A 16,459-nucleotide genomic window follows, 5' to 3' on the forward strand; every position below is an offset into this window, starting at 1 on the left:
TTGACCGGCGCAGTTGCAGCAGCACCGAACGTCGCGAGCAAGAGTTCGGTGGCAGGTTGTGCCGACGCTGCACTAGGGGTCAGCGGCAGAAACCCTAATCTAAATCGGGTTAAACAGATGAGGCTGTTGGACCGGGCTAGCTTGGGCATCCTTGGCAAAACGACATAGTTTCACAACACGTCATTTATTAATAAAAAAAATAACATGTATTTTCCATGTAGATGTTATTCCGCCTTGTCATAAAAAATTTGACATGTAGATTAAGTTAGGTCGCCTGAATTCTTCGCCGGATGTAAATCGCGATTCAAGGCTTAATTGGGATATTGTCACAACCCAAAACTATTTATTTCCTTCATAATTTTATTTGTAAATTATTAAATATTCAAGTTATAAAATTTTCAATAATATTTTGTTTATCGAGCTTTTTGACTAGTCAAATTTTATTTTAAAAAAAATTACTTTTGAGCCTTATAAAAATATATTTATTTATTTATTTATTTTAGAGTGCTAATTAATTTTAAATCCATATGTAGAATAATAGATATATTTATATATATATACATAATATATACGTATACTAAATCTATGTTTTGTAGATATTTATATTTATAATTGAAGGATAATAATTTTAATATGATTACATGTGTTATAGATATACGTAAGATGCATATATAACACCCCGATATTATATATAATTACATAAGAGATAATGATCTAAGCTAATAAAATATCTAAAAACTATGATACGTGTAATGTTATTACAAATAGTAAGTTAGCCTAATAACCCAAAAAGGCAAGTCTACAAAATGATTCATGAAGCCTAGGTAAATTTATACATATATATGTTGTCCACGTAGGGCTTTAATTTCACACTATATATACAAGATCATTTGGCAGTAAAATACATTGAATTAAATTATAATTCAAGAAAGCAAGTATTTGATCATGTGTTGAGAAAAGAGGCGCGGCAAGGACTGTGACGTGGTTTTTGGTGTGAATTGTTCAAGTAATTTTCAAAGTTTAAATTTCAGGTGTGGGTTTTATTTCAGTATATGATGTGGTTAATTTTTGTCCATTTTAATATTATGTGTTTACCATATATGAGTTACATTAAATTATATCACTAAGAGCCCGTTGAATCGGTCCAGGACGGAAAGGTCCTTGGTATGCCACTGTGCGACTTTCAGTTACGAATGTTAGATCATATGTGTTTCCATTTTATTAACGTGGACAATGATTGCATGTTCCCACACTGAGTGTACCCTGTATGCTCATCTCATAGTTAACATTTTCAGGTTTTTAAAGTGCGGAGGCGCGTGGAAGGTCGAATGGCGAATCAAATGTTTTGAATTTAGTTTTACTTAAAAATGTTATGTTTAGTAAAGTATTTTAAAATAAGATATTTATTTCTTTATTTTCACATTAAATATTTATTTATAGTCATGATTTTCCGCGTGCGTTTTCTTTGAAAATTAAATTGAATTTGGGTGTCACAGATAGGTATGTCAATCGGGCCAGCCCACCGGATTTTCGGGCTAGCCCTATCGGGTTTCGGGTTAGTCGGGTGCGGGCTAATTGGGTTGGAGATTTTTTCGGGTTGTAAATCTTCAACCCTAACCCTAAACTTTCGGGTTTCGGGCTAGCCCATCGGGCTAATCAGGTTAAAGGCGTAAAAATAAAATTATCATTTGTATTTTATTTTTCCTAATGATCTAATGTATAATGTATAAAATATACATAGATATTAAAGATATAAATTATATAGCAAAGCATGAAATGCAAAAATATAAGATATTCAAGATTACATAAACAAAATTATATTAAAATGAGAGAGTAAAATTTAACATGTATCAATGCACTAGAATCAATCTGGATTATTACTGAATAATTAGTGGATTTGTCATGCACGTTTCATTGACAGAAAAAAAAAATTGGTATCACTTTAAAATGAGATACTAATAATTAATTTCTAACTAATGAGATACTAATAATCAATTTCTACAAAAAAATCCGTAATTAATTTCACTTTTTTTAATGAGATTGCACACACACACACACACGTATATATTCTAACTAATAAATTTCACTTTTTTTTATTGAGGCTACATATATATATTTAAGAAAATACCATAGATCTAAACATAGCAGAAGTTGTAACTGGATGCATCAGTCACAATTCCGTCAGCCCACCGGGCCAGCCCATCGGGTTTTCGGGCTAGCCCTATCGGGTTCCGGGTTAGTCGGGTGCGGGCTAATCGGGCTGAAGGTTTTTTTGGGTTGCGATTTTTCAACCCTAACCCTCTAATTTTATCGGGTTATTTGGGTCGGCCCACGGGTTTCGGGCTGCATTGACATCCCTAGTCACAGATATACTGTGGCAGAAATTCTGAAACTGATGCAAAATACGAAAACGCATATAATTATAGGATTTAACGGCATTAACCCCAATTAAAAATATTCTAATACTAAGAAAAAATAATAAATACCTTATTAATCATAAAAAATAAATCGAGATTCATATCCGTTCCGTGCAAAATTTACTAGTACTACTTTTTTTTTTTTTTCAATGCCGTATTCTCTGGTGCCTTTGAATAAGAAAATGCCGTATTGTCTGGTGCCGCTATAGTTGAAATACTATGACAGAGCTAGTACCGTAGACTTAGACAATAGACTCCGTGTTCTATAGGTGGAGTATTTTTTTTTTTTTTTTTTTAAATATGGAAATATCAGAGCTAGTACCGTAGACTTGGACAACTACAAGTAATTATCTCTGACCATCAATTTTTTAATTACACTAAATCGAATTGAATCTTTACGCCTAATTCTAATTGGGCATCGGCCTTTGCAAATGGAGAAAAAAATGCTGCAATTGCAAACTAGAATTTATTTCCTCAGTCGAATACTAGATTAATTAAATTCCAAGTCTCCCACCGTCGCATCATTATTTCACAAACTTCAATTATTTTTTATTTACAAATTAAACTATCAAAATGCGAGTGCTTATGTAGTGCGTTATCGTATGTTTTACTATATATATAATGCATGGTAACACGAGCCACCAAAATTATAAGCCCATTCCTTCTCAATAATTTTGTACAATGTCAGGGGGAATCACTCAAGTCTTTGTTCATAAATCAATACTTGTTCTTATAATCCTCGGAAGTGCTGTACGTTTGAGCTCGAGCATAGAAGAAGACACCATTTCAGGCGGTGTTGTCATCAAAGATCCAGAAACCATCGTATCCCAAAAGCAGATATACAAATTAGGATTCTTCACTCCTGCAAACACCACCAATCGCTACGTAGGTGTCTTCTTCGCCTTTTCAGAGGAAACCGTGATATGGGTCGCCAACAGAGAGAAACCCCTCAAAGATGCTTCTGGCGCCATAACTCTATCCCAAGACGGCAATCTCGTGGTTATAGACGGAGCTAATCAAACCGTCTGGTCCACCAATCTCACTACCTCCCCCGTCAACTCCACAGTCCAAATCCTCGACACCGGAAATCTCGTTTTGCGGGACGTTGCCACGGGAGACACGCTATGGCATTCTTTCTCAGAACCAACGGACGTGGTGGTGCCGGGCATGACGTTGAGCCAGAACGTGAATACAGGGAAGCAAGTGGTGGTGTCGGCGTGGAAAAACGCCAGCGATCCGGAGATAGGGAGCTTCACCGCCGGCCTCGATGTCATAAACGGGATCCCACAACTTTTCGCATGGAATGAGGGGCGGCCGCACTGGAGGAGCGGGCCGTGGAACGGGCTGATATTTCTGGGGATAAAGGAGATGTTCTACGCCTACTTGGACGGCTTCACTCAAGTGACGAACGACACCGCAGGCAATTTCTTCTACTCGAGGCCGCAAAGTAACGGGTATGTGACGGCCAGCGTGAATTCTTCAGGAAGTGTGATGCGCAAGGCGTGGAATGGGATCGAGAAGAGATGGGACGTGGTGTTGGCGGTTCCTGAAAACGAATGTGATATTTACGGAAAATGCGGATCATTTGGTAGCTGTAATGCTCTGCAGTCGCCTATCTGTACTTGTCTGAGAGGGTATGAGCCCGTGAATGAGGATGAATGGGGGAGATGGAATTGGACTAACGGTTGCAGGAGGAGAAACCAGTTGCAATGTGGAAAAGGAGATCGATTTCAGAGGCTGCAGTATATGAAGGTTCCCGACTTTGCTCAACCCTTGCATTCTAGGGTGCAAGACGAATGTCGGACCACATGTATGGCCAATTGCTCTTGCATAGCTTATGCTTATGATCCTAACATTGGTTGTATGTTTTGGAACAATACCATGATCGACACTCAGGAGTTCGATCGTGTTGGTGTAGATCTCTACATTCGTCTCTCTGCTTCTGAATTCGGTAATTTTTTTCGTAAATATTGTGAGGAATTTTTTTAATGTTGGATCTTATGATCAATCAAGTGTTAACTGAATTGAAATAATCACTTTCTTTATCCAGATAGCCACAAGGGGAGAAAGTTGTACATCGCAATTCCAGTAGCTGTGGGTGTTTGCATATCTATTATGATCTTCATTACTTGGTGGTTGATGGTAAAGAGGAAAGGTATTGGCCTATTCACCTATTATTACTTGGACTTAATAAGGGTGTTTTTCTGTATATATATATGCCACTCTTAAAATGATCACCCATGCATGTTTTTTTTGTCAAATCAGGGGGCAAAGCGAAAGATACAAGTATTTTGGAAGCAGGCCAAATGTTCACAACAGATTCAACTGCAATTGTACTTAGAGATGAATCAAATGAAGTTAATATTGGGGAGTTGCCAAAGTTCACTTTCGAGATGCTTGCTAATGCAACAAACCAGTTCCATGAAGATAATCTTCTTGGGAGGGGTGGTTTTGGTCCTGTTTACAAGGTACAAAAATTTAATAGTTTGATGTTTGCACTTAATTCTGCATGTAATTTGCACGCAGTGATCAATGGCAAGATGATTAGATGTTTGATGTGTATTTTGCATGGTAGGGAATTCTGGCGAATGGGAAAGATATTGCTGTGAAGAGACTATCAGCAGATTCTGGACAAGGAGTGCAAGAATTCATGAATGAAGTGATTGTGATTTCCAAACTCCAACACAGGAATCTTGTCAAACTACTGGGAGGCTGTGTTGACAAGGAAGAGAAAATTCTCATATATGAATACATGCCAAATAAAAGCTTGGACGCTTGTATATTTGGTCAGTTCAATTGATCCCAATCTTCCTATGCATTTGAATCATTTTCAAGAGCAAAAGGTTGTTATAATATACTATATATTTTAATTTGAATTGGCAGGTCCTACAAATCCAGCAAAGAAGTTGTTAGATTGGAAAATGCGTTACAATATTATCGAGGGCATTGGGCGAGGCATCCTATATCTTCACAGGGACTCCAGACTGAGGATAATTCACAGAGACCTAAAGCCAAGTAATGTACTACTCGACCAAGATTGGAATCCAAAAATCTCTGATTTTGGCATGGCTAGAATATTTGGAGGCAATGAAGACCATGGCAGTACTGCAAGAGTCGTGGGAACATAGTAAGTATCAATTATCCTGCTAAAAATAACCCTTCAAGTTTGGCTGACACGATAAAGATAATTTCACAGTGGATACATGGCGCCAGAATATGCAATGGAAGGCAGATTTTCTGAAAAATCTGATGTATACAGTTTCGGGGTGCTGATTCTGGAGATTATAAAAGGCAAAAAGAACACACATTATTTCAATGATGAATGGTCACTGAGCCTTATAGGATTTGTGAGCACTTGTCAACTTTCACATATTGATCTTTTGAAGTTACGAGATTGAATATTGATGTGATTTAACTTTCAGGCATGGAAAATGTGGAGTGAGGGTAATGGTTTAAGCTTCGTGGAGGAAAGTATAGCAAATAGAGAGACGGAGGAAGAGATGATTCGGTGCATTCAGATAGGGCTGTTGTGCGTCCAAGAATTACCAAACAATAGACCTACCATTCAGATAGCTCTGTCGATGCTGAGCCATGAAATTGTTGAGCTGCCAGAGCCCAACCAGCCGGTGTTTGCCGAGAATGGTTCGACCCCCACACACCAAAATGGCTACTCCAATAACGACCTCACGCTCACTGTGCTTGATGGTCGATGACTCCGTCGTCGGAAGTATCATAATATGCTTTGCTGCGTTATACTACATTTTTCTATTCTTGGAGCTATTTTGTATTGAGTGAAATTACTTTATGTGTGTGTGTGTGTGAGAGAGAGAGAGAGAGAGAGTATTTTGTTCATTATCATAAATATTTAATTTAATAATACAAATATTAAAATAATCATTTTACTTAACTAAAAGTTAACAACAACACCAACAAAGTACAAAATTCTCTGCCTTCGAAAGAAAAAGCTTTCAGAATTTATAGATGTATATGATAAATTTTCGTAGGTATCAATCCTAACGTATGAATTAAAATCAATAGAAAGATCAACTCGAACTTGAAATTTTTGTCATTTAACATAATTACTAAACCAATATATAGACACTTATGCATTTGTTATGATAATATATTTTATAAACACTCTTACCAAAATATCCTTTTATTATTTTATTTTAAAAATTATCAAGAATTTAAATCTTTGAATATTAAACAAAAAATTCCCATCGCCTCACCCATCCCTAGGGGTGAGCAAAACCGAACCGGAACCGCCAAGTAAAACGGTGCGGTTCGGTTTAAAAAATTTGAAACCGCTAGGTTCGGGTTTGGGTTCGATTTGAAAAAAACAATTCGATTTTTAAACCGAACCCGCCCGAATTTAATAATTATTATGATATATTATATTTTAAAAAAATAAGTAATTATTAAATTAAAAAACGTGATGGTTTTAGACTTTATTTTTCATTTCCAATTTTAACATTTTAGTTTTAGGTTTTCTCTCCCAGCCTCCCTACCGACGCCCCATACCTCTCACCCACACCCGCGTCATCCGCCGCCCCAAGGCCCCGCCGGCGCCACCCCTTTTGCGCCGAGCCTCGCTGTTGTTGCAACGCCATCGCCCATCGGCGCATCACCCACCAGCGCCAGGCCCCTCCTCGCCCAGGTCCTCCCAGCCGCGACGTCGTTGCCCTAGTGCCGGCTGTTCCCACCCAACCCCTCCCTCGCCGTCGCCCAAGCCCGCCGCCGCTATTCCCCTCAGTAAACCCAGATTTGTGTGTCCTCTTCATGTTAGTTTAATTTTTATTCAATTTTTCAATTTTGAATTCGTTTCTCTTAACTTTGTGGCACCTAATGTAGTGGTGCCACCGGGCCGCGGCCCGCCGGTTCCGGGCCGCCGGAATGCTGAACCTAAACCGGCCCTTAGGGTCTCTGGGCGGGCCGGTTTTCAGGCCCGGAACCGGCGGTTACGGGCCGGGCCAAAAACCGACGGTTCTCGGTTTTTTTTTTTGTTTATATTATTTTTAATGAAATTAAATTATTTGTGTTAATTTCAACTTAATGTAGCTTCACTATTTATAGTGTACTGCACATGGTAGAGAATCCTACATTTTCAATGTGGGATAATGTAGCTTCACTATTTATAGTGTACTACACATGGTAGAGAATCCTACATTTTTCAATGTGAGATAATTTCAACTTAATGTAGCTTCACTATCTATAGTGTACTACACATTGTAAAGAATACTACATTTTTCAATGTGGGATCACTCAACCTAACTTATAAATATATAAGTGTTAATATACAAGAGTACCCACTTTTATATAGTAAAAATAAATTTTACCCACTCAAATTAAAACATAAAAAAATACCCACTTTTTGCATGAATAGACTAAAATACCCCTTCTTAAATATTTACAATTTTCCAAAAACAAAATCCTCTCCACTCTTTCTCTCACTGTGCTCTCGTCTCTCTCGCTCTATTCTCTCTCTCACTCTCTCGCTCTATTCTCTCTCTCTCTGGGCTGATTCCGTTGCTCCAATCGATTGAGAGAGGCGACTCGAGAATGAAGAGGACGAAGCCGGAAGCCAGTCGCCGAGAGTTACAGCGGCGGCAGCGATTTTGGATTTAAGAGGAAAATTAGGGCTTGATTCGATTTGATAAATTGGGGGCGAATTGAGAGGGAGAAGGAGAATCTAGGCGATGAGGCGTCTGAGGTTGAGAGAGAGGAGCGGGCGTGGAGCGACGCCCTCGGCCGGACGCGGCCTCGCCAGGGCCATACGCGGTGGAGCTCGTGAGGAGACGGAGAGAGAAAGAGATGTTGGGCGGCGTGTCTGATTTTTTAGAGAGAGAGAGAAGAGCTCTCACTCTGCAGAAAGCGCTCTCTCTCTACACTCTATCTCCCCCTTTTTTTTTCTCTTCTGGCGGCGGATCGTCGTACTACGGCTGTGGCAGGAGGTGAGGGCGGTGTAATACCCGTTTCCCCGAGCAAAATTTAGAATTTATTTTAAATTTAGATTTAAGATGATTCACGCCGGATTGAGAAAAAGAGTTTATTTTAATTCCAACAAAAGTGTTTAAAAAAAAAAAACATTTATAAATTTAGTTATTAAATTTGTGTGTGTCGCATATTTATTTAATTTAGCATTCAAAGCATTTTTACGAGCTTTTATTTAAGCAAACACTGAACGATTATTACAGTTTTCATAGTACAATCTGAAAGACTTTTTATATCCTATTTTATTTTATTTTTTTATTCCTACACCTACTCCCACCACTAACTCCTCTACTGCAGCACACCACCAACTCCACTACTGCAATACATCCACTACACCTACTCCTACACAGCAATCATTCGTCCACTCTTCTCTGTCTGCCATATCTCAATCTCTGCCATATCTCTATTATATTAAACCAAGGAGACTTTACTCATTCTAAAAAAAAAACATGTTACATTCAAGAACTCTCATCTGCATTCAAGAAGGCAAGAACGCTCAAAAGAAGCCACCAAGCACCAAGCACCAACCACCATTAACCCTCAAGGTTTTCATCTATGAACTAACTCCCTAGTGCACATAGCCAAATGCCCCACATAATAATTCAGATTTCACATATCACGAATGATCAAAGTGACATATACAAAAAAAAAAAAATACATATGCATACACTCTGTTTATATATATATAATTATTTACAGAAGAAGCATGTCTGTTTTTTTTAAAAGAAAATGAAGAAAGGAGGAGTCTTGAGTGTTGTTTATGTTTGTCAAGTCTAGATTTTTGGTGTGTCGAGTCGGGTAGACGAGTGTGGTGGCTGTGTGAACTGAGTCGGGAGGTGGACGGAGGCATGGCACGGCAGCGGCGCTGCTGTCGCCCGGCCACGGTGAGAGAGAGGGGTGGACCGGCTGGGTTTCCATAGACGGAGGCCACGGCGGCGGCAGTTTGCTCCATCTACTGCTGTAGGCCGGAGGGAGAGAAGGGAGGAGGCTACGGGCGGCTCCGGCTGCTGCTCGTCGGCGGGAGTCACAGAGGGAGGCCATGGCGCGGCGGCCCTGCCGCTGTCGCTCGGCCACGGCCGGAGGCGGAGAAGAGGGATGGCTGGGGTTCAGGCGCTGCGGCAGCTCGACGCTGTTGTCGTCGCCGGTGATGGGAACTCCAGCGGCCGTGAGAGCAGAATAAAGAGAGATCGAGAGACGGGGGCGAGAGAAGGGAGAACTGAAGAGTTAGTGGTTGTGGCCGCTTGCTCGGATGAGTTCCGGCAGCGGCGGATTTCTAGTGTCTGTAACACAGAGAGAGCGAGCGGATTTCATGGGTGTGTGTGTGTGAGAGCCGAGGATGGCGTGGCTTCTCGCCGCTGCTCCTCCGGCGAGCTTACTTCTGGAAGAGGGAGAGAGAGACCGAGTTCTTGGCGTGCGTGTGTGTGTGTTCTTCCATCTGAGTGTATGCGTGTTAGTGTGCGTGTGTTTGTGTTAGAGTGTGTGCGGCTGAAGGGGGGAAGGGGGGAAGAAGGGAAGGGTTTGGGCTTGGGAGTGTTGGGCTAGGTAGGGCTTGAGGTTGGGCCTGATGGGCCGATTTTTAAATTAAATTGACTTGGGCCGTTTTTAATGCTGTGGTTGGGCCGGTTTTTATTTTATTATACAGTTGGGCCTTTATTTTATTTATCAGTTGGGCTGATTAGTTTAATTCAACTGGGCCTTATTTTAAATCCTAATTGGGTCAGTTTTATTTTAAAACTTTGGGCTGTCTTGATTAATTAATTAATTGGACTGCTCTATTTTAATTAATTGAACTATTAGTTAGTTTAATTAATTATTTTCAAAGAGAAAATTTTCATAATAATATCATATTATTATTATGTGCATATTTTAAGTAAATTACTTATTATATGCTAAGCATGACATGAAATTGCATTATATTTTGTAAAAAAAATATTTATGATTTAATTGGTTTTATTTATAATTCCAATTATTAAAGAAAGATGAGTAAGAATATTGTTGGTGTTCTTAACTCAAGAGAAATGTTTTCAATTATTTATTTATTAAATTTTGAAAACCCGGCTAAGTGAATCATAGAATATTAAGCACTACACCATGACTTAAGATTAGATTCATGAGACCTATTAAGAATAGAATTTCTTGTAGGCTTTGTGACCAGGGGGATTAGCGCTGCTTTCCCAAGACAGGTTTATATGTGATTATGATCTTCAGGCTTTGCCTAACCAGGTGGGCTTACTTTCCAAATGTACAAAGTATGATTGAGTTATTAAGCTCTAAATGTTTCAATGAAATGCAAATTGTTTATTTAATGTAATGAAAACTGTTTATCCAATAAAATGTTTATGTGCACTCTGCTCTGTTTAAGGCTCGCACAGTTAATCAATTGAGGTTCTCTTATGACCTAATACGTTGTTTGAGGATTGTGTACACTTGTTAGTTGACTCGGTGGGTTGATCTCCATCGGGCTCTAACCAGAGGCGTTATAAGGGTGCTCGGCTGGATGTGTTCCGGAGCATGAGAAATATCAGGCCTGCCTGGGTAGCGTCCCGAGGTCAAAGTAAACTTGTCTGGGTTACGCCCTCAGTTCAAGTAAGCAGGAGACAGAGATCCGTCGGTGGCTAAAAGGTCCGGGATCACAGCGAGTAACAGAAAGGGAGTGTGACATGTGCGCACAAATGAAAGAAAATGTTTTAACATGCTTAGAAGTACTTCTTTCATTTTAAAACCTTCTAAGTTATGTCAGGTATAATTGGATAAACTGTCTTTATTAAAATATGAGATGTTTCAGAAAATGCATGCCCACTAAGTACATTAGTACTTAGCCCAAAAATACTTTCAAATGTTTTCAGGTTGGCTGGCCGGTGCTGACGGGACGGAGCTGAGGCTAGCGATAAATTCCTATGTTAGACTTCCGCTGTAGCAATTACTCATATCAGTCTTTTTGTTTTCCCAACTTAAGATCTTCATGTTAAATTTCAAATAATATATTTGACCGAGCTTAGACTTTTCACTACTAAATTTATGCCAATGAATGTCGGTTGTCAGGAGCATGAAACAAAACTTGTGATCCAAAGGGGCATAGCCCGACTTTCTATCCTATTTCGGGTTTTTACAAGGTTGTTCCTTGTTTATTTCTATGAATTAGTTGCACCTCCATTATATTTATTCATTCAAGAATTGGGGTGTGACAGAATGGTATCAGAGCATGAGTTTTCTTTCATGTTTCTGATAACCATAAGCTTTTGATGTCGAGTCTAGAATAGTACCTCTAGACTTCTGAGAATGTCAGTAAACCTCAGCTCGCCGTCACACTGCCGCAACTAAGGTACGATAATAGTTTCAAAAAAAAAAAAAAATATACGTATATGTATTTCAGTTGTTATGAATGTTTCCAAGAAAAAGTGTGCGCTTCAATGAATGATGCTATGTGAATTGCTTATCACTTTCCATATGTTATAAGTTATGAATTGCTAATCGCTTTCATATTGTTATCTTGGGTCTCCGACTCATATAACCAAGCTCAGTATCGTGTTTGGGACAACCCGAGCCCTTAACGATAAGATAAGTAAGTATCGTGTTTGGGACAACCCGAGCCCTTAACGATAAGATAAGTAAGTATCGTGTTTGGGACTACCCGAGCCCTTAACGATAAGATGAGTTAAAGTCGTGTTCAGGACTATTGAGCCTTTCACGAATACCAAATGTATGGTCGAGTTAGATTCTTTGAATCTTCCCGGCAATAGAAAAGTTTCATGTGGCATTTAATGTCAACATGTTTCAAGTTTCAAAGAGAATGAACGAATGAGAAAGCTTTATGTTGTCGTTTTAGGCTAGCTGCCTATACGATTAGAATGGTGGATCCTCTTACAAACTGTTTGAGTACCACCCAAGAATGATTTGAGAATATTAGTCGTGATAGCACCGCTTGATCGATTTAAGTAAAGACTGGTAAGATAGAAATGTTTAACATAGATATGTTACAACATAGAGGCAATGCCTTAAGACTAAGGATTCATTTGAGCTATTTCAATAGCAGTGAGATTAAGTTTTTCACATAAGAACTTATGTTGCTTATGATTATGATGTTAGTCGTGATAGCTTTGCTAGAACGGCATAGAATGGACTTTCATGGTATCAATGACTTATGATGAAGTACTTGTTAGTAAGTGTTTTAAGTTAGAAGTTTGACTAGAGCCTTACATGAATAAGACGTTGACATGATTAGGGGCGAAGCTCCCATTTGACTGAGTGATTCGTTTTGTTGGGTCTGGCCAGCCCACATGACTAAGATCTCGGTGATTGTCAATTAAGATTTTTGATCTCGAGGTAGAGCATCATCACAATATATAGAGACTCGCACTATATAGTTGTCACAATAGAATATCCTTTTATCACGATAAGTATATTAGCGATTAGAATTACTCAGTTTATCATTAGTTTTCAACCAGCTGTCAATATGTGGTCCACATGGTGGACAATAATAAGAAATGCGTAAAGGAGTTCGTAAATGAATCGCGTCATGAGATATTCAATTTTCCTAGTGAACCAGGGAGACATTACGAAGGAACAAGCAATGAACGAGACTCTCACCACGAGTCACTACAACAAATGGAGAAGTAAAAAGTTCACGCACAAACAAGATATGTACACCACCTCAAGATGGAGGTAAAGAAAAAGGAAATGGAATGAAAGAAATAAAGGAAACCCTTAAATAGAAGGAAAGCACTATAACTACACTTAAGGTATAACCCAACCCCAAGGCTAGTAGGCTCAATGCTAAGAGAGTGAATGCTTTGGCTAAAGTGCCAGAAGCTACAACAAGAATAAAGTTGGAACGCCACCACAATGGAAACTTAGAAACCCCCATTAAATAACCATTTGGAAATGGGAAAATAAGTTTACATGGCAGAAGGAGTGCCATTAATCCTCGAAGTGAAAGTTACGAAGATGATGAGAAAAGTTTGATGTTAGAATTCCCTAGTCAATCTGAGAAGGTGACTTAGGACGAAGGAAACAATTAAGAAAGTTCAACTGATTTGAGAGTATAAAGATATTTTTCCCAATGAATTACCAAATTTTCATCAGACCTAGTTTTATGCAACATAGTATGTCACTATGGGGAGCACTAATTAAAGATGTCAAAGAAAAGATGATACACTAAGGATGTGTATTGATTATAAGAAGTTGAAGCAAGCTCATAAGAATAGATATCATATTCCAAGGATAGACGACCTGTTAAATCAGTTGAGAGGAGCCGGTGTGTTTTCCAAGATTGACCTAAGATCTGGTTACCACCAACTCAGGATGAAAAGAGAAGACATTCCAAAGACAGCGTTTCGAACGCGTTATGGACTTTACGAGTTCACAGTGATGCCCTTAGATTTAACGAATGCCCCAGCAATTTTCATGGACTTAATGAACAGAGTTTTCCATCAGTATCTCGATAGTTTTGTCTTAGTGTTTATCGACGACATCCTCGTATACTCTAAGACCGAAGAACAACGTGAAGAGCATTTACGCATCGTACTTAAAACCCTGCGCAATGAGAAATGGTTTACCAAATTCAATAAGTGTGAATTTTGGTTAAAGGAAGTTATGTTTCTCGGTCACATAGTGTCGACTGAAGGAATCAAAGTAGACCCCGCCAAGGTCGAAACAGTCAAGGAATATAAGGCACCATCAAATGTCAATGAGATTAGAAGTTTTATCGGTGTAGCAGGTTACTACAGAAGATTTATCGAAGAATTCTCAAAATTGGCTAGGCTAATGACTCAACTTTTGAGGAAAGGGACTAAATACGTTTGGTCTGAAGCGTGCGAACAAAGTTTTAAGTAGCTCAAGACTAGGTTGACTACTGCACCAGTGTTAGCAATACCAGGAGAGAATGAAGAATTTGAGGTGTACACTGAAGCCTCGAAACTAGGATTGGGTTGCGTGTTGATGCAAAATCAAAAAGTGATAGCATACACGTCTCGTCAATTGAAGCCTCATGAGCTGAACTACCCAACTCATGATTTAGAACTAACAGCCGTGGGCACGCGCTGAAGATTTGGAGACACTACCTCTATGGAGTTAAGTGTGAGATCTTTACAGATCATAAGAGTTTAAAGTACTTCTTCGAGCAAAAGAATTTGAACATGAGACAATAAAGATGGCTCGAATTAGTAAAGAATTACAATTGCACCATCAGTTACTATCCAGGAAAAGCGAATGTAGTAGCTGACGCACTGAGTCGAAAGACGAAGGCTAAGCTAGGGTATTTCATTACCCAACAGAAGGAGCTGATTCGTGAGTTCGCCTCACTCAGTTTAGAGATTATTTATTCCCCAGATTCAGTATCGGGTTGTGTAGCTGCGCTGACAGCTAAACCTAATTTGAGAGAAAGAATTGTGCAAGCACAAAAAGAAGATTGGTTCTTGGAGAAGATGCGTCTCGCTGCAAGAACGAATAAAACGAAAGGATTCACTGAAGCAAATGATAATGCACTTATGGTTGGTGAAAGATTGTGTGTCCAACAATAAGAAGAATTAATGAACGAGATTATGAGCGAGACTCATGATACTCCTTACACTGCACATCCAGGCAGCACAAAGATGCACCAGAATTTAAAGAAAATTTTCTGGTGAACAGGAATGAAAAGAGATATAGCGTCATAGTAGACCGATTATCAAAGTCAGCGCACTTTCTGCCAATTCAAATGACTTTTTGGATTGGAGAAACTTGCAAGGTTATATGTCAAAGAGATGGTACGCCTTCACAGTGTACCTGTATCTATCACGTCAGATCGTGACACTAGATTCACCTCACGTTTCTGGAAAAGTTTACAAGAAGCAATAGGCACTCAGCTGAACTTCAGCACAACGTACCATCCTCAGACTGACGGACAGTCAGAAAGAACGATTCAAATTCTAAAATTTTCGTTGCGAACAATTATCGCAGACAAAGGTAGAAGTTAAGAAGATTTGTTACCTCTCGTAGAATTTGCTTATAACAACAGTTATCAAGCAACATTTGGAATAATCCAGATGAGGTCTTGTATGGCCGAAAATGTAGTTCACCACTTTACTAAGATGAAGTGGGTGAAAGAAAGTTGTTAGGTCCTGAACTGGTCCAACAGATGGTTGAGAAGGTCGACCACATCAAACAAAGAATCAAAGAAGCTCAAGATAGACAAAAGTCTTACGCCGATAAACGCCGATCGGAGTTAGAATTCAATGTTGGGGATCGAGTTTTCCTCAAAGTTTCTCCCTCAAAGGGAGTTATACGTTTCAGAAAGTTATATAGGACCTTTTGAGATCCTAGATAAGATAGGCCCTGTAGCCTATAGGTTGGCATTGCCACCCAGTATTGGAGACATACACAATGTGTTTCATGTCTCTCAATTAAGAAAGTATGTGTTTAATCCAAAGCATTTGATTAAGCAAGATAAAGAAGTCCTAGCCAGGACCTAAGTTATGAAGAGAAATCAGTCCAGATACTTGATCGCAAGGTTCAAGTTTTACGAGGCAATAATATTGTTCTCGTCATGTAGTGGAACCATCAAAGGATGGAAAAGGCCACGAAAGAGATGAATGAAATAAAAGACTAATATCCCCAGCTAGATTATCAGATATGCAATTCCGAGGACGGAATTTTTTTTAAGGAGGGAGGGATGTAATACCCGTTTCCCCGAGCAAAATTTAGAATTTATTTTAAATTTAGATTTAAGATGATTCACGCCGGATTGAGAAAAAGAGTTTATTTTAATTCCAACAAAAGTGTTTAAAAAAAAAAAACATTTATAAATTTAGTTATTAAATTTGTGTGTGTCGCATATTTATTTAATTTAGCATTCAAAGCATTTTTACGAGCTTTTATTTAAGCAAACACTGAACGATTATTACAGTTTTCATAGTACAATCTGAAAGACTTTTTATATCCTATTTTATTTTATTTTTTTATTCCTACACCTACTCCCACCACTAACTCCTCTACTGCAGCACACCACCAACTCCACTACTGCAATACATCCACTACACCTACTCCTACACAGCAATCATTCGTCCACTCTTCTC

At 39.0% G+C, this 16,459-nt stretch overlaps 1 protein-coding gene and 1 long non-coding RNA gene across 3 annotated transcripts; both read left to right on the forward strand.

The window, feature by feature from the left end:
• Positions 1 to 3,047: 3,047 nt before the first annotated feature.
• LOC130985629 (G-type lectin S-receptor-like serine/threonine-protein kinase At1g11300) lies at positions 3,048 to 6,311 on the forward strand. The gene is made up of 7 exons (XM_057908700.1): positions 3,048 to 4,368; positions 4,468 to 4,572; positions 4,683 to 4,885; positions 4,993 to 5,203; positions 5,301 to 5,544; positions 5,614 to 5,764; positions 5,840 to 6,311. Exons 1-7 carry the CDS (start codon positions 3,099 to 3,101, stop codon positions 6,128 to 6,130), a joined length of 2,475 nt encoding a protein of 824 aa, XP_057764683.1. The 5' UTR covers positions 3,048 to 3,098; the 3' UTR covers positions 6,131 to 6,311.
• Positions 6,312 to 8,780: 2,469 nt separating this feature from the next.
• Positions 8,781 to 11,412, forward strand: LOC130985642 (uncharacterized). 2 transcript variants are annotated; one of them, XR_009089039.1, is made up of 3 exons: positions 8,786 to 8,953; positions 10,551 to 11,148; positions 11,255 to 11,412. It is a non-coding gene; the product is annotated as an uncharacterized LOC130985642 (long non-coding RNA). The 2 variants fall into 2 exon arrangements; XR_009089038.1 differs by having other exon boundaries at positions 8,781 to 8,953; positions 10,551 to 11,412.
• The last annotated feature ends 5,047 nt before the right edge of the window (positions 11,413 to 16,459 follow it).

The sequence above is a fragment of the Salvia miltiorrhiza genome, chromosome 5, assembly GCF_028751815.1.
Source record: "Salvia miltiorrhiza cultivar Shanhuang (shh) chromosome 5, IMPLAD_Smil_shh, whole genome shotgun sequence".
NCBI classification, from domain to species: domain Eukaryota; kingdom Viridiplantae; phylum Streptophyta; class Magnoliopsida; order Lamiales; family Lamiaceae; genus Salvia; species Salvia miltiorrhiza.